This window comes from Phacochoerus africanus, chromosome 14 (assembly GCF_016906955.1).
Source record: "Phacochoerus africanus isolate WHEZ1 chromosome 14, ROS_Pafr_v1, whole genome shotgun sequence".
NCBI classification, from domain to species: Eukaryota; Metazoa; Chordata; class Mammalia; order Artiodactyla; family Suidae; genus Phacochoerus; species Phacochoerus africanus.
Window position 1 is genome coordinate 31,438,159 of NC_062557.1, and position 17,114 is coordinate 31,455,272.

Consider the following 17,114-nt stretch of genomic DNA (forward strand, 5'->3'; position numbering starts at 1 on the left):
TGTTTCCGTGGTTTGCTCTGCAGAACCCTCAAGTGGAAGGTGGATGGTCTCCATCATGTATTTTCTCTTTTGCACAATATTTCTTGTATGCACATGTGGTTTAGCAGGACAGCTCGGCCCCCATCTCCAGGCCTGCCCCCTTTATTCACTCCTCACACTGCCTGAGTCTTCTTTCCACACTTAAGCTCTGCTCGTCACTTCAGTGCTCAGAACGTTCCCCTCAGTGACATTCAAGGACTGCTTACCTCTCTGACCACATCTCTTGAAGCATCTTTTCTAGGACATGTCCCCTACCCTCCTTCCTGTTATATCCTATTCCCCACACTCTGGAAGCATATATAGTTTGCTTCCATCCCTTCACTGTATTTCACTGGATAGTTTTGGTCTGATTCCCCAACTTATCTGGAAAGTACCTGAAAAGTAAAAAGCAGAGTATCTAGGACATAGTTGGTGTTCTGTGAATATGTTATAGGAAGGAAGGAATGCATTTTTAAAAAAATTTTATGGCTGTGCCCACAGCATAAGGAAATTCCTGGGTCAAGGATTGAATCTGAGCTGCAGCTGTGACCTGTGCCACAGCCGTAGCAATGCCAGATCCTTTAACCCACTTCATTGGCTGGGCATTTGAACCCATGCCTCCACAGCGACTTGAGCCACTACAGTCGGATTTTTAACCCACTGTGCCACAGTGGGAACTCTGCATATATTCTTTAAATTGGTTTGTGAACACGCGTATGTGGGTCCTTGTTTCCCCTGGTCTGAGTAAAGCCATTCAGCCTGCTGTGTCTCAGGAACATGGGTGAGGACGAACAAGTTAAATTTCATTAAGGCCGCATGTAAGTGAGTTAAAAACTCTTGCCACTCATCCCAGTGCCTCCTCAAGGAGGTATCTCCTGGGTCTGGATAGAGTGTTTATGAATTAAAACTCCTGTGTCGTTTCAGGCCAGCTGTTGCCTGCCAACCGCAATACTCCGAGCCCCATTGATCCTGACACCATCCAGGTCCCGGTGGGCTATGAGCCAGACCCAGCTGACCTTGCCCTCTCCAGCATCCCCGGGCAGGAAATGTTTGACCCTCGCAAACGCAAGTTCTCCGAGGAAGAACTGAAGCCACAGCCCATGATTAAGAAAGCTCGCAAAGTCTTCATCCCAGATGATCTGAAGGTAAATTGGAACTGGTAATGAGGCTGTGGGCAACTGGAGAGTGGGATAGAGAGGCAGGTTAAAAGGGGGACCCCAGGAAAATCACAGAAGCTAGTGAACAAAGACTTGCGATTTCTTTTCCTTTTTCTTTTTTGCCCCCCACCCCCCCCCACCCCGTGGCATGTGGAGCTCCCTGGTCAGAATCAGATCCCAGCCACAGCGGCAGCCTGTGCCACAGGTGTGGCAACACTGGATCCTTAACCCATTGTGCCAGGCCGGAGATCGAACCCACGTGGCAGCGCTGCAGAGATGCAGCCAATCCTGTTGCGCCACAGTGGGAATTCCGGGACTTGTGATTTCTGATCCCATTTCTTGGCATGTGACTAGGCAGGTTGCTTCCTCTCTGGGTGTCTTCTGAAGTACGCCTTTCGTATCTTGGTAATGCACGGAAATGAGGAAAAGCAACAAAATGGAGTGCTTTGCAGCCTGTGAAGGAAGCCAGCCCACTACTCTCTGCAAGGAAACCCACGAGAGCCTAATAAAATCAAGCCAGGATCTTTCAGGGTTGGAGAGAGAAAGAAGATTATTTGGGAAGGGTATCTGGATCTCATAGTCCTCCAAGAGTCACCTTCCCGTTGAGAATTGATTGAAAGCTAATGAACTGCTGCCATTTCTCTGTAGGCCTCAGAAAGTAACAGCCAGAGATAGGACCTCTGTCCACAGTGCCAACCTTGGGTGCCAGGGTGGGATTCTTTAAGAAAGCCAGCGGGTCTCCTGATACTATGTATAAGTAATGTTCACTCTGTGTCTCAAGTCATGGTCACTTGAGTATCACAACAAAAGGTTAATATTGGGTTGGTTTTTCTCTGTTGTGTTGAAGGGACACATTATATAGGAAAATAGATTTACCTTAGGAAACCAAATATAACTTAACACAAAATTAATCTGACACATTTAATGATACCTTAGGGAGAATTCTTTCTAAAATTATGCCATGCCTGCTAATACTGAAATAGAACCATTTTTGATGAGCCATCGCTTAGAATGTTTTGTGTTTATGCTGCTTTCCAATCATTTGGATGAGAGATACAATTATATGCATTTAAGGCATCGGAAGCAGACATAATTAAATTGTTTCTAACTTGTGACCCCCATTTCTCAAACCTGAACGTGGTTTACATGAAGAGATACTCCTGTTGGGAAAATGGGAGTTTGGGACTTTGTCCTGGAACTGATTTAGACCAGTTACCTTTGTTTTTCATATCTACAAAGAGCACTGGCGGGAAAAGTACCCGGCAGATTTATTATTATTTTATTTTTTATTTTTTTGTCTTTTTAGGGCCATACCTGTGGCATATGGAGGTTCCCAGGCTAGGGGTCAAATTGCAACTGTAGCTGCTGGCCTACGCCACAGCCACAGCAACATTAGATCCAAGCAGTATTGAGACCTATACCACAGCTCATGGCAACGCCCGATCCTAAGCCCACTGAGCGAGGCCAGGGATCGAATCTGCATCCTCATGGCTGCTAGTCAGATTCATTTCCGCTGAGCCATGATGGAAACTCCTACCTGGCAGATTTAAGTCACTGCTGTCATCCACATACCTAAGATGCAAAATCATAAAATATCCACATCAAAAGGGACCTCAGAGATTCATTAGATCACCGTGGTCATTTTGCCCAGGAAATGGAGATGCAGAAAAGGGAAGGTGAGCACCACTGTTTAGAGTAAGGCTTACCCTGGCTCCAAGTCAGCTAGCTTCCAGAAAGGCCACTGCATCATGTTAGTCCTGACAAGAGCTATGAGAGGGGCCTTTGGGTGACAAACCAATAGCTGTCACCCTGAGAATCAAAATAGGAAAATGAATAAAAACATGAGAAAAATTGAAGCTAATCAGGAAATTGATGGTTAGACTAAGATGGGATAAGAAAGGGGCCCATGGGGATTAGGTCCTGGCAGTTAAGTATCTTCTTTCAACGGATGCTTTTTTTACCTTGTGTCCTTAGCCACTCAATTCTGTGTGCATTTTAGAACCTGCCTCGTAAACTGAACCAGGGAGCCCATTCAGCATGGGTTTCCTTGTGATTGGAGGCAAGTTTGAAGGGTTGCTGCTGAGTAATATATAGAACTTCTAGCTAGACCTGCACAGGATCTCCAGACTTGCCGACTTAAAGCACAGAGCAAGCTTACTTAATGACCCAGGTAACCCTGGAAGCAAAGAGGCCACATGAAAACTGTCCATGCTGGAGTTATGCCTATTACCAGCACCGTGGCTGGGCCTGGCCTTTTCACATGCCAGTGGGGGAAGCGGGCAGGGACATTCTCCTGCCAGGTGTCCGTGCATTCCTTCAGTTGTGAGTGAAGCCCCAGGCCCCAGACCATGAGCATGGGCGAAGCAAGAACCAGAGCCGTAACATGTGTCTCCTCTGGCAGGAAGGCTGAATAGGGGTGGGTGGGAGATGTGTGTGGCCTCCAGCACTGGATGGGCAAACTCAGTGAAATGGCCCTCCCTTCTGCTGCCTTAACTTCCTCTTGGGAGCCATTCCTTTGGGCTAGCAGGCGCCTCCTGGGAGGCTGAAGGTGGAGCATACTGATTCCTGGCTGATTATCCGTTTAATCACCGTGGTGTCTTTCAAACGCCCATCCATTCACTTAACAAATATGTTTCAATTGTGGGTATCTGGCCAGTCCTTTGTCAGGGCCTGGGGATTCTAAGGTGAGCCACTACTGACAGTGTTCCTACCCTCGATGCTAACATGCCAGGAGGGACCTGCTGGGAGGAGGTGGCATCAAACACAAGACTCTCAAGAAGAGGATGGGACTGGCCTGAGAGGGTCTTTGCCAGGTGGGGGTACTGCAGGAGCCAGGTGGCATCTGTGCCTGGAAGACAGAGAAGGGTACAGGTGCTATATGAGCCCCATTCAATATACTGTCCCCCGCCCCCACCCCAATCTGTGCTAACAAAGCAGGGGAAGCTGGTTTTTCTAGTCTGGGACAGTGCCTCTCTCAACATTCCTACCTTCTGCTCTTCTGCTCCACTCCTTTTCCCAACTCCCTTCTCACCTGAGGTGGTCCCATTTCCACACCTTTCCTAACTCACTTGCACAGATAGGCAGCTGAGGCTAGGAATTGAAGGCACCCTAGAGTTCCAGTGAGAAGAGCTCGTAAATTGGCTGTTAGGCTGATTCCCCAAGACTCCTCTGTCCCTTAAAAGCTGGTCACAAACCACCAGATCCATGGCCTGTGGTGGTACCTCTTCCTCATCCCCTCCCAAACACACAGCTTCTCCAATTTCCCAGGGTCTTGTTCTCAGGCCACCTCCTCACTTCCTGACCCCTCTGTGCAGGTTCTGATACATCCTAAGTCAGCCCCTCTTCCAAATCAAGTTAGAAACCACACTCCTGGGAACACTGTTGAGTATGGTGGGTTTACTGACTAAGGGGATGGAATTGGGGCTTAGTAACATAATTTCCATCAGAATAGGAGTTCTCACTGTTGTTAATGAGCCTGTGGAGTCTTGCACTCTCTTAGCCCCTCCCAGCTTCTCTCTAGCCAACTGGCCTAGCCTCTCTCCCCTTCCTTTCTGGAGGACAGTCAACAAATCCTGCCCCAAGCTTACTTATCCAGGTATTTTCCAAAGGACAGCCTCCTCTCTATGGAGAATTCTGGTACCAGCTATTATGAATATCATGCTTTTCACTTTGTTATGTATTATTATGATATGTATAGCAAGCTGGGAGTGCTTTATAAATAAGGGAACAGTACCAGCTTGTGAAGGGCAGGCAGAAGGTGCCTGAACATGCTTTCTATCTCACACTTCCTGTCTTTTTGCTGGGCAAATGTTGGAGGGTAATAGGCAGGGATAGGGCAGATCACTGACCTTGGACCTTGCTCTCTCTGGGCCTTGGCCCCAACCCATGTGACCTCCTCCAGTGCCAAATGCCCCTTGGAACCCTTGCAGAGGGTAAGAACTGGCCGCAGTCACTCACCCTTATTCTGGGTGTCACATTACTGCAGGTATTAGCTTTGCTAGGATCCAGGAATTTATTGCTGCAAGTTACTGAAAGAAGCTTGCAAAACTCACCAGGTGGTACCATGAAAGGAAGGCTTACATACCTTAGTGCTCCTAGGAAGGTTTTCCCTTTGTGGCAGGGGGAGCAGCCATGGGGGGCAAGGAGGGATTGCTTTCACATTGACCACAATTAAACAGCACTCAGGCTAAGAAGGCCTAGAGAACAGTTAAACAGGAAATTTGCATAGCTGCAAATCACCTACTGCTTCCTGCACCTAGTGGCACATCCCGAGCATCTTTCCGGTTCAGCCGGATGGTTATTTTTAACAGTTCTCTGTGTTTACCATGATGTAGTTATTAAAGTTCCTACCGATAAATAGGAGTTTTTCTCCATTTTGTTCTACTACAAACAACGCTGCATAAAACTTTTGTGCGCGTGGGAGTGAGCAGGTGATGAAGACTGGAATAGGATGAGAGCTTAGAGATGGCACGGCATTTAAATCGCTGATCTTGCCCAGTGGCTTCCAACAATAATGGATCCACTTAGAGCAGGAAGCATGTGTGGCCACGTGCGTGGGGAAGAAAAGGGTTCCAAACAGTTTCAGCAAAGAGAGGAAAGGCATCGGCCTCATCCAGGGAGCATGGGGCTGAGGTGGGGGAGTGCCCCCGCCAGTTACCCCGGGTTTTGCCAGGGCCTCAGGGAGGGGGCGTGATCTGCGGACGGAACCCCCTGGGCTCCGGGCGCAACCCCTGGGCTCCGGGCGCAACCCCTGGGCTCCGGGCGCAACCCCTGGGCTCCGGGCGCAACCCCTGGGCTCCGGGCGGGGCCGGCGCGCGGCCGAGGTCTAACCGCGGTCTGTCGGTCCGCCCCGAGCAGGACGACAAGTACTGGGCGCGCCGCCGGAAGAACAACATGGCGGCCAAGCGCTCGCGCGACGCGCGGCGCCTCAAGGAGAACCAGATCGCCATCCGCGCGTCCTTCCTGGAGAAGGAGAACTCGGCGCTGCGCCAGGAGGTGGCCGACCTGCGCAAAGAGTTGGGCAAGTGCAAGAACATCCTGGCCAAGTACGAGGCCCGGCACGGGCCCCTGTAGGCGGGCGTCCGCGGCCCCGGACAGTGGCTGCCTGGCTGATAGCACCGCACCCGACCGACCTTCCTGACATCAGCACTTTACCAGACGCATCAACACAACGGACTCACATTTTGGTGTGTGTATGTGTGCGTGAGTATGTGCTTGTGCTCATGTGTGGTCAATGGTGTGTGTGAGTATGTGCTTGTGCTCGTGTGTATGTGTGTGTGTGTGTGTGTTTGTGTGTGTGCGTTCCTTTGCACTTGCCATTTTGATAGCCCTCATGGTCTTTTAGTTCCTAAAATGAAAGGTGCCATGTTTTTACTGGACTGCGGAGACCTCTCAAGGGTTTCCTGCCCCCTCCTCTTCCTCCACTCCTGCCCTTTCAGCGTGGCTTCATGTTGGCTCTTACCTGTTTTCCAGGACCCTCTGCTTGGGTCCACTAAGAAGGGCCCTGGTGAAATAGTATATGTCGGTTTTCAAGACCACAGGCTCTTGTTTCTGTTTAATCTGTAAGTTACCCAGCTAATAAGGTGCACAGAATAATTTAGCACTACACTGCAGCTCTCTTCAGTTTTAAGTTGCTTTCCTCATATTTTCCGTTTTGGTGATAATCGTCTTCAAATTTAAAGTGCTGTTTAGATTTATTAGATCCCATATTTACTTACTGCTATCTACTAAGTTTCCTTTGAACTCTACCAACCCCAGCAAGTAAGAGTACTATTATAGAACACAGAGTGTGTTTTTGCACTGTTTCTACCTAAAGCAATAATCCTATTGTACGCTAGAGCATGCTGCCTGAGTATTACTAGTGGACGTAGGATATTTTCCCTACCTAAGAATTTCACTGTCTTTTAAAAAACAAAAATTACAGTAATGCATTTGAGCATGCCCAGAACATCCCCAGGACAGGGAAGCAGAGGGAAATGCCAGGTCTAAGAACGAGGGGTTAACTTACCAGTATACAGCCCAAAAATGCATCTTGGAACAGCTTTGATATTGATGTGTTTGCTTTGTTTTCTCCCCTGTCCCAGACTCCCAACCCCCAATTTTCTAGTTAACTTTTTCCACATCCCTCTTGATATTCAATACAATTCAATTACTTAAGATTCAGTTTTCCCCATTTTTTGTAATATATATATTTTTGTGAATTATACCTGGTTGCTTTAAAAAAAATCAGTTAAGTTAATAAGTTGATGTTTTGTAAAACCCTTTTTCCTAGTGGTGTCATTTTTGAATGCTTCATAAATTAATTATTCTGGAGCTTATGTTTCTTCTCTGTTTGCTTTTGAACGTATGTGCTCTTATAAAGTGGACTTCTGAAAAATGAATGTAAAAGACACTGGTGTGTACCTCAGAAGGGGATGGTGTTGTCACAAACTGTGGTTAATCCAATCAATTTAAATGTTTACTGTAGACCAAAAGGAGAGATTATTAAATGTCTAATGTTTATACAGAGTAATTATAGGAAGTTCTTTTTGTACAGTATTTTTCAGATATAAATACTGACAATGTATTTTGGAAGACATATATTATATATAGCAAAGAGAAAAGGAAAACTATTCCATGTTTTAAAATTATATAGCAAAGATATATATTCATCAACGTTGTACAGAGAAGAAGTGCTTGGGGGTTTTTGAAGTCTTTAATATTTTAAGCCTATCACCAACACATCAGCATGTTTTCCGCTTTCAATTAAATTTTTATGACAGTATCGAAGCTTGCTGTGACGAATTCTGCTCTAAAATATATAAGGGGCTTTCTTATTTCTTATTAGGTCTCAGAAAGAAGTCAGTTAACGTAACCCAAAAGCACAAAATGGATGTTAGTCAAATATTTATTGGATGATGCAGTGTTTTTTAGGAAAAGCATCTGCCACAAAAATGTTCACTTCAAAATTATGAGTTCCTGGAATGGAATATCACTGTAAGCATCCCAAACAATTCTGTTCTCCTCTGTGGGCACGTGCATCTTACACAGCATAAGGTTAATATCGGTGCTATGTGTATGGTTTGTAATTTAATAGATGTTTTGACCTTAAAGACGACTGTTCTTTCATTTCTCTAACTTGTGTCAAGAGATTCTGCTGTTGTTGCAAAAAAAACATTTTCTGCTAGATTAAAATACCCTTTCATCCATGGGATTTTCTAGTTTCCTGCCTCCAGAAGATGTAATTCTTTAATGACCCGGTGGTCTCACTGTCATTCCATCAGCAGCATTCCTCTCATGGTGTCATAGTCTTGGGAAATCTGAATAGTAAGATATTCCTATGAGGTATCCATTTTATCCCAAGCTGTAGATTATGGCGGGAGGTGGGAGAATATTGGACTTGGAATGCATTGTTCAGGTAAACAATAAACAAACAAAACCTTTGGCAAACCTAAAGAGAAGTGATAAGTGGTATTCAGAAAGGGAACCAAGTGGACATGGAGTTGGCCTCTTTATAGGTAAGGTGACTAATGGCAGCAGAGTGGTCAAATAGTCACAAAAACAGAAACAAATATCTTTAAGTGGGAGAGTGTTGAAGGACTGTACTAAAGACCATCCAAATTCATTGACATATAAAGTGGTGGCTGAAAGAAAAAAAACAAAAACAAAAATAAACCCTGTATTGGAACATTGGTCTTTCTGAAATTAGGCTGTTTGTATCAAAAGAGCATCATAAATGTTTTCCACAGAAGAAAGGAAAAGAGCATTGTAAAACTTATTCTTTGGCATGCCAGAGGAGGTTTCAGTAACTTACCTCGTCTTAAAAATGTAAAACCTTTGGAGTCTGCACAGGTGCCTTCTATGTAGGTCATTGTCACCAGGCACATGAGCACTCACCCTGCTTTCACTGCTGTCTGTCGGGGCAGTTAACTAGTAAATAAAGCAGTACGGCTAAGTGGCGTGGGAAGCCATGACCCAATTTGGAATGACTTGGATCATCTAGGGTCAAATGAGTTCTGTAGACTGCAGCTATTAAAAGAGTCCTGTTGTCATTTTTCACCTTTTCATCATAAGCATCTTGCAGAGATTAATTGCTTGGCCATTAAAAATGAATCCAAATCATATTATGCCCAACATCATTTAGACATGATTTGGAATGAGCAGCCTAGGACTTCCTGACAAGGTCATATCATCCTCTCTTTTGACTAGACTTGCAGAGAAAGGCAAAAATTGGTCAGCCTGTCCTCGGTTTGTGCTGCCTTGAGGATGTAGGTGAGGGATGGAAGAAGGTTCTAAGTGATCATTTCTGCCTCGGGAAAGTGGCTACCTTTTGACCATTCAAAACCCGCAGTGGGCAAGACTTGTGAGAGGCCTTTCATCTTCAAATACAACAGGCTGTGGTGAAACCATCCCTTGAAGCAGGACTATTTGAGGAGCGTGCAGATAGAATTCTGGCTTTGGGTAGGGAGGACGCTGTACCAGATGGCCCAGAGGTTCCTCCCAACCCCTTGGTTTTGTGAGGGAACTTGAAATAATTCTAAACATACATTTGAAAGGTCTTAGGTCTGTTTTCGGAAGAGTCAAGAATTTTAAGTAGAGTCCCTCTCACCGCCCCCACCACCCCAAAGTAAAACAAATGTTATTCTGTAAAATGAAATAGAGTTTATCTACTTTCCCCCTGATGTTCCTTTTAGGGTAACTCAAACTCTCTCAGCATTAATTAGAGCAATCCCAGAAGCGGGTAGACTCCTGCTCTCAGTCTGCCAGCTTCTTGCTGCAGCCTCCTAGGCCCCCACTGGGGAGCCCAAGATCTCTAGGTTTTCTTTATAATTAATAATGTCATTTTTGCAATGAGCAAAGCCATGTCCTTGATCTTGGTGCATTAGACTTGGCAAGTAAAGTCAGTACATTTTGCAGAGAGCCAAGTGTATGTAGAGGAATGTGTGTGTGTGTGTGTGTGTGTGTGTGTGTGTGTGAATAGTTGAGACATAAAATCTTTTCTTTTTGGAGCACCTTACCAAACATCGATAATCCACCACCTCATCCTTTGGCAACACTGCAAAGATTGCATCTGTTACACAGGTACAGGTTCACTTGAGGTCAGTTTAATTGTACACCATGGTATTGGTGGTGTTTATGCTGTTTAGTCCAAACCTTTATCTGTTATTCTTAATGTTTAATAAACTTTGAATTGTTTCCTGTCTTTCATGTATTTTTGTTGACAGTCTGCTGGAAATCAGATGCGCTTCCCATTTCTATCACCAAGAGGCTATTTACAGAGATTAATTACATCAATAATAAAGTAATAATATTACATAATGAGTGAAAAATTAACATTGAGTACTTAGGTGCCAGACACTGTGCATGGACTATTTTATTTAATCCCATGTCAACCCTATGAGATAGGGACAGTTGTTATCTCCACCTATGAAAGAGAAGGTAGAAGGTCCTGAGGGTTAAGTAGCTGGAAGAAGCGACAGAAATGAGTTCTGATCCAGCAAATGGCCGTCATTTAGAACGGTAGTTCCAAAAACCAGTCTGAAGATTGTTTTCTGGTTAGATGTGTAGGAATCATCTGGAAACATATTACAAGACTACAGATCCAATGATTCTGAATAAGTAAATCTGGGATGGGGCCTGGAAACCTGAATTGTTTAAAGGCTCCCAGCTAACTCCCATGCGTGGCCACGTAATGGAAGCCAAGGATTTACAGACTTGACTCAATTTGAGTTCATGACCCTTGGTGGATCTATGTGGACCCTTCAGAACTTTCATAATTACCTGAAACTGTATGCATTTTTTTTTGTGTATAACACTTCTTTTTTTCTGTAGAGGAGATCCATAGCTTCCCCACCTGCCAAAGGAATCTGTGATGCAGGATGGAGTGAAAAAAGTTTATAAGAAGGCTGATGTAGTGTGGTGGTTCCCTGCCCAGGTGGCTCATTAGAGTCACCTGGGGAGCTCCAAACCCTGGCTGCAATGGCCGCAGCCCAGGCCAAGGATCTCAGCATCTCTGGCAGGAGAACAGGGAGTTCTGGTGAGGATTTTAGCAACTCACATCTGTCACTTAGCGGTGTGTGACCTTGAACAGCTACTAAGCAATTTCGAACCCGTATCTCCTCATCTGTGAGAGGCAGGTTGACTCTCCACCCCTGAAGGTTGATGGGAAAACTAATGATGTAATAAATGCATAGTCTCTGGCATATCATCGGCCCTCAATAAATAAATAACTGCCATGGGGGCCTGGAGAGTAGAATGTGTATCTGGAGCACTCTTTCCAGTTCAATATTCAGACCATTGGTTCCCTCAGGAAACCATTCTGCTTGGAAGAAGGGGCAGGTGTCTGGTGGCAAGGGAACAGGTGATTCCCAGCACAGGTGTGGTCCAAACTCTGACATCCCTAGTAGATCAGAGCTTTGGCCACAGGTTGGGTGAGGTCCATCCAGGTGGCACCTTCCAGTTTAAGCAGCTACAAGTCAAGCTTCAGCTCTACTTCATCAACAAACTCCTTTTACCTTTCTCAGAGGATTAGGTCCAATGAATGACCATAACCTAAGATTCTCTTTGAGCAACTGATTTTATATTTTGGCTTCTTCAGATATCTCAGAGGAAATGACGGCTGCTCCATGTCTGGAGACTTTTGACTCTTAAGATGTCAGGAACCCATGTGAAGCCCAGCTGTGTAGACTGCCCACTCATTCACAAGCCCTCAGCCCCCAGGGCCTGTCACATGCTGCCCTTGGGATGGCTCTTCCATTCACATTTAAACATAACGATCCATCCAACCACAAAGGCCTGCTTTTCAAAGCACAGGAATTCCATTCCCTCTTTGAAAATCACTGGCTTAGCAGCCTCTTTGGGCCTCTTTAGCCAGGAACCCAGAGGGAATTATTGAAATCTTGCCTTTGTGGCTTCTTGGTAATAAACGTAAAGAACCTATCAGAGGAGAAAGGCCAGAGTTAAGAAGTTGGTCAGCATCCTCTGCCTCTCTAGGCTTTGAGTCAGTGAGGCCTTAGGTGCAAAGGCCCCTCTCTGACTTCTTTTCATCCTGCAAATCCTGATATGATAGGAAAAGCTAAGTTAGCAAGTCCTAAACCTTGTACCTGCCACATCTCACTTAATTTTTATACTCTAAAATAGGTTCTAATATTTTTCCTGTTCTACAGATAAAGAAACAGGCTCATGGAAACAAAGTAAGCAGAATTTAAGCCCAGATGGGAAGCCTTATTCCAGAGTTTGCGTTCTGTGGTACTCTACTCCATGACTTCAATTAGGGACTCAGCAAAGGCAATTACCGTGGTTAGGAGGATGAGCCTGGCGCAGGCAAACCTCAACTTAAATCCCATCTCTTACTATCTGTGTGACCATAGAAAATTCTCCAAATGGCCCTGAGTTTTATCTGCAAAATGGGCCTACTACTACTCTCCTTATGGGGTCATTTTTAGGATTGAGAACATGCAATTAAAACACTTGGATCAATGCCCAAAGTGTAACAGGAGTTCAACAAATACTTGCTTTTTGTAATAATAATAGTCATTATTAATAAATATTGCTTGATTTGATTTTAACCAGCAAAGTGTTACCAGAGAGTCAATCTATACGTAGTATATTTTAGTGGATACATTTTTATTCAGCAAACACTTGATTCAAGAGCCACTGCTATGTTTTGGCAACATCCCTGTTTCATGAATGAGTAAATAGGAGAGAGTGTGACCCCTTTATAAGCCAAATTGTGCTTCTGAGATTTATTTGTCTACACATAAGATTCATGAAGCATCACCAATTTCAAGCCAACTCCGTTGCCTCTGATATTGTTGGGATCTTGGAGGCCATTAATGAATGTACTGAACAGTACTAAAAGGCTGATCCTTGCAGTGTGAGGGAAGGCTCTTAGTCATACAGAGATTAGAAGTCATGGGTGGTTCCCAAGAGTCTTCCATTAACTTCTGCCTTCAGGCCTGCCCCAGTATCCCAGCTATGTATCTATACCTCTACCTCTACCTGTGTCTATGTCCATGTCTACGTCCATGTCCATATCTATGTCCATGTCCATGTCTATATCTATGTATGTCCATGTCTCTATGTCTATATCTATGTCTATGTCCATGTCCATATCTATAGTCTAGGTCTATGTCTCTGCCTGTGTCTAGGTCTATATCTATGCCTATCTGTAGGTCTAATGCCTACACCTATAACTGTATCTACACCTATGTCTATGTCTATACCTATATCTATGTTTATGATTATGTCTATACCTGTACCTATGTCCGTGTCTACACCTATCACTGTACCTATACCCATGTCTATGTCTATATCTCTACCTATGTCTGTATAGATATAGATCTGTATGTCTATCTCTTTCTCCCTATTTTAGTTACTGCTAATCACTTGTAGAGCCAGACCAAGGTCCCCATGGTCTATGTCAAGGGTGAGAAGTAAGTCAGCAGCTTGACAAACCTTTCCCTCCTAGACATTCCCCTAGACCACCTTTTCTTGCCCCCTTGCCCTTAGTGTGGCCAAACACCTGAATTCTGGCTGATGGACTATGAGCAGGAATGCTCCTGAGTGTGATCTCATGCCTGGCCCACAAACATTGCTACCCAACTTTCTCTCTTCTTCTGCCTCCAGCACATGCCATGATAAGGTGGAGACTAAGAAGGAAGGCACTTAGATCCATGAGTCACTGAACTGTTACATGAGGGAGGGAAACCTTACTCTATACTAATAAACTTTTAAGATCCTGGGGTTGGTTGTTGCAGTGGCCAGCCAACCCTGGTTGGGAAACCTTCTGAGGTTTTATAACATCCTTATTTGAGGTCTTCCTATCTATGCCAGCTTCTTCCCCATGCTGGGAAGTGGAGGATTGTTCCTGGTTGGAACCCAGGCTCATCATCTCTCACATGCAGGACTTTGTGGTTTGCCTACCTCCTGGGAAAACTTCCCACCTGGTTTGGCCCAGCCTGTTGAGCCTGATCTCCAGAATATTACTGCCTACATCTTGTCTCAGTTGTTCCTTCATTTGAACAGTGTCTAGAGCTGTCCAGCTGCCCTAGGAGGACGAGCCTCTACCTCCAGGTCAGCTTGACTAGTCTTCATCCCTCCCCCAGCCCAGACTTTCTCTCCCTACCACTTGGTCCCTCCCCTGTCCTTCACCCCAGATATTCAAATACCTCCCTAGAATTGAGGTCTAACATCTCTTAGAGCACTGATCTCCCCCTACTTTTTTGGGAGGGGTCTTTTTAGGGCTTCACCCATGGCATATGGAGGTTCCCAGGCTAGGGGTCCAATAGGAGCTGTAGCTGCCAGCCTACACCACAGCTCACAGCAATGCTGGATCCTAAGCCCACTGAGCGAGGCCAGGGATCGAACTTGTATCCTTATGGATGCCAGTCAGATTCGTTTCTGCTGAGCCATGATGGGAACTCCTGATCTTCCCATTTTTTAATTCACTCCCTAAAATTCTTTTTAAACCGTGAACCCACATTACACATTATAAAGCGGACATATAAAATTTTTATCACAAGTATAAATAGTTGCAGATGAGCAATAGCTGCTCTAAATATTGGCATTTTAATAAAGCATGACATGGCTCTTCTTAACATAGCCACTGAGGTACAAAAACCCAAGTGATTTGATACCTGCCAAGATCCATTTGAAAAAGCCAGTTGGAATTTGTATGATTTAGAAAAGGGAGGAAAGGAAAGGAGAAGCAGCATCAATGAGCACTTTCTTGGACAAATCAATTTAAGAAAAAGTACATATAGAAGTTGAAGATCTAGAAATTCCCTTAAAAATTGCCTGTGCACACATATCCCACAATTGCATGTCCAAGTCTCAAATTAGGAAGTTTGATTTGTCACCAAATGAATGTACATTCACAGAGATAGAACAGCAACTTCTTCTTTCTCTCTTTTTAGGGCCAGGCGTGCAGCATATGGAAGTTCCCAGGCTAGGGGTCGAATCAGGGCTGCAGCTGCTGGCCTGCACCACAGGTCACATCAACACAGGATCTGAGCCATGTCTGCCACCTACGCCACAGCTCACAGCAACACCAGATCCTTAACCCACTGAGCGAGGCCAGGGATTAAACCTGCATCCTCATGGATACTAGGCGGGTGCATTACTGCTGAGCCACAACGGAAACTCTGAATAGCAACTTTTTTGGGTAACTTTCTTTGAGTACTTTCACCTTTTGAAATATACCTTAAAATCCATAAGACAGAAGTGGCCCCAAGCCTCCCTCACTCTCTGACAGGGGCCAGGATGGGTGTGGGAGGGCTCCACAGGGACGGTGATGGTTGAGCTGAATGAGGAAAAGCCGAAGTTTGTCAGGAAAAGATGAGGAGGAGGGATATTCCAGAGAGCGGGACAGAGGTCAGAGAAACCAGAACCCTCCTAGGAGGGACAGCCTTGTAGGATCTTAGGATCTGAGGGGGATCATGGTGGAAAACGAAGTGTGGCCAGACCCTGAGTGTCCCTGCACAGCATTCCAAGGCCTCTGGACTTCATCCTGATCAGGACAGTGGCATAAGCAAGGTCCTGATTAGAAAGATTACCCGGTCAACTATATGAAAGATGGAGGAGTTGGAGGGTGAGGGAGGTCCCTACATTAGTCTCCAAATAAGACTCTAGGGGTGAGCTGGGTGGGTAGATTAGGGAGCTTGAGTCACAGGGTTTGATAGAAGAGTCAAGGGCATCTCTGAGATTTCATTTACATGACCTTAGCTGATCAGTGGGTCACAGCCAGGGATGAAGAGAAGAATCATCTGTGGAGCTTGTAAAGACACACATGCCTGCACCCCTCTAAGAATTGCAGCCTCTGGTGTGGAAGACCAGCCTGTCTTCCTTAGAAAACTCTCCGAGTTGACTCTTTCCCTCATGCCCTTGGTTCAACAGCACTGCAGTGACCCTTAGCACACTCTGATTGGGATATGGAGCCAAGGCAAGGCTCAGAAAGGAAGGTTTGAGGCCACTTCTATCTTATGGATTTTAAGGAATATTTCAAAAGATGAGGAAGTGTCTGAAGAAAGTTACCAGAGAAGTTGCCATCCTATCTCTCTAAAGGTATATTAGAAGCCGGAGAGAGACCGGGTCGAAGACAGCCATTTACAACTAGCCTCTTGTTTGCACTTCCTGAGGCAGGAGATAGATGGACTCTGGGATAGACATTTACAAACAGCCACCTATCTATACTTCAAGATAGAAATAACAACAGGCACAAGGCAAATAATTGGTATTTGTCTTCTGTGAACTTGTTAAACACCAGCAAAGACAGGATCAAAAGACAGGCTAAATCCTGCTTGGGCAAAGGACCAAGAGGTCACATACTTCCCATCTTTGGGTCAAGGAGACCCCCAACTATACATGTGTAGAGAGACCACTCTGGGTCAGAAAGGGAGGGGGCTGTCAGACCATAATAAGTCTAGATAACCTTCCCACCATACCTTGCTTTGGAATCCATCTTGGCCAAAAGATGCACAGGCATACTGTGGAGGGCCCTGGGTCTGAATAGGTGTGAAAGATAAAGCAAGATAATTGGCCAAAGAGAAGCGAAGACCTGGAAGAACTGCCCCACAGAAGTGATTTAAAGCACCTCTCTGGTGCGCGCCTCACTGAGGGGGACACCGGCACCCACACTTCTCCTTCGGCTGTGTATTACTGCTTTGCTTCTGCCTTAGATAAATAGACTTCTCTGTGCCTCCCACATGCTGTGTTGTGTTTCTAACAATAGACTTCATACCTGTTTTTACAGTCTTTGCCTCCTTGAAACATTCTTGCTTTAAACGGGGGCAAGAATCAGGGCAATTCTACTTTTGGCCTCTAGCTGGTCTAGTGGCTAAGGATTCTTGGTTTTCAACTAGGCTGCCCAGGTTCACTTCCTGAGCAGAGAAGTAAAATCTTGCTCCAAGCCATCACCCACTGCTCTCTCTCTGAAATCATATCCATTTCGTGACAATTCAA

At 45.3% G+C, this 17,114-nt stretch overlaps 1 protein-coding gene across 2 annotated transcripts in view; it reads left to right on the plus strand.

Moving 5' to 3' along the window:
- Window positions 1-10,356, plus strand: part of HLF (HLF transcription factor, PAR bZIP family member) — a 53,990-nt gene extending 43,634 nt beyond the window's left edge. Inside the window, exons 3-4 of one of the 2 annotated variants that reach the window (XM_047757104.1) lie at window positions 943-1,163; window positions 6,030-10,356. In XM_047757104.1, the coding sequence (XP_047613060.1) occupies window positions 943-1,163; window positions 6,030-6,248 (440 nt within the window). In that variant the 3' untranslated portion in view covers window positions 6,249-10,356. The remainder of the gene's footprint in view (window positions 1-942; window positions 1,164-6,029) is intronic. The other variant, XM_047757105.1, reaches the window with a different exon arrangement.
- The last annotated feature ends 6,758 nt before the right edge of the window (window positions 10,357-17,114 follow it).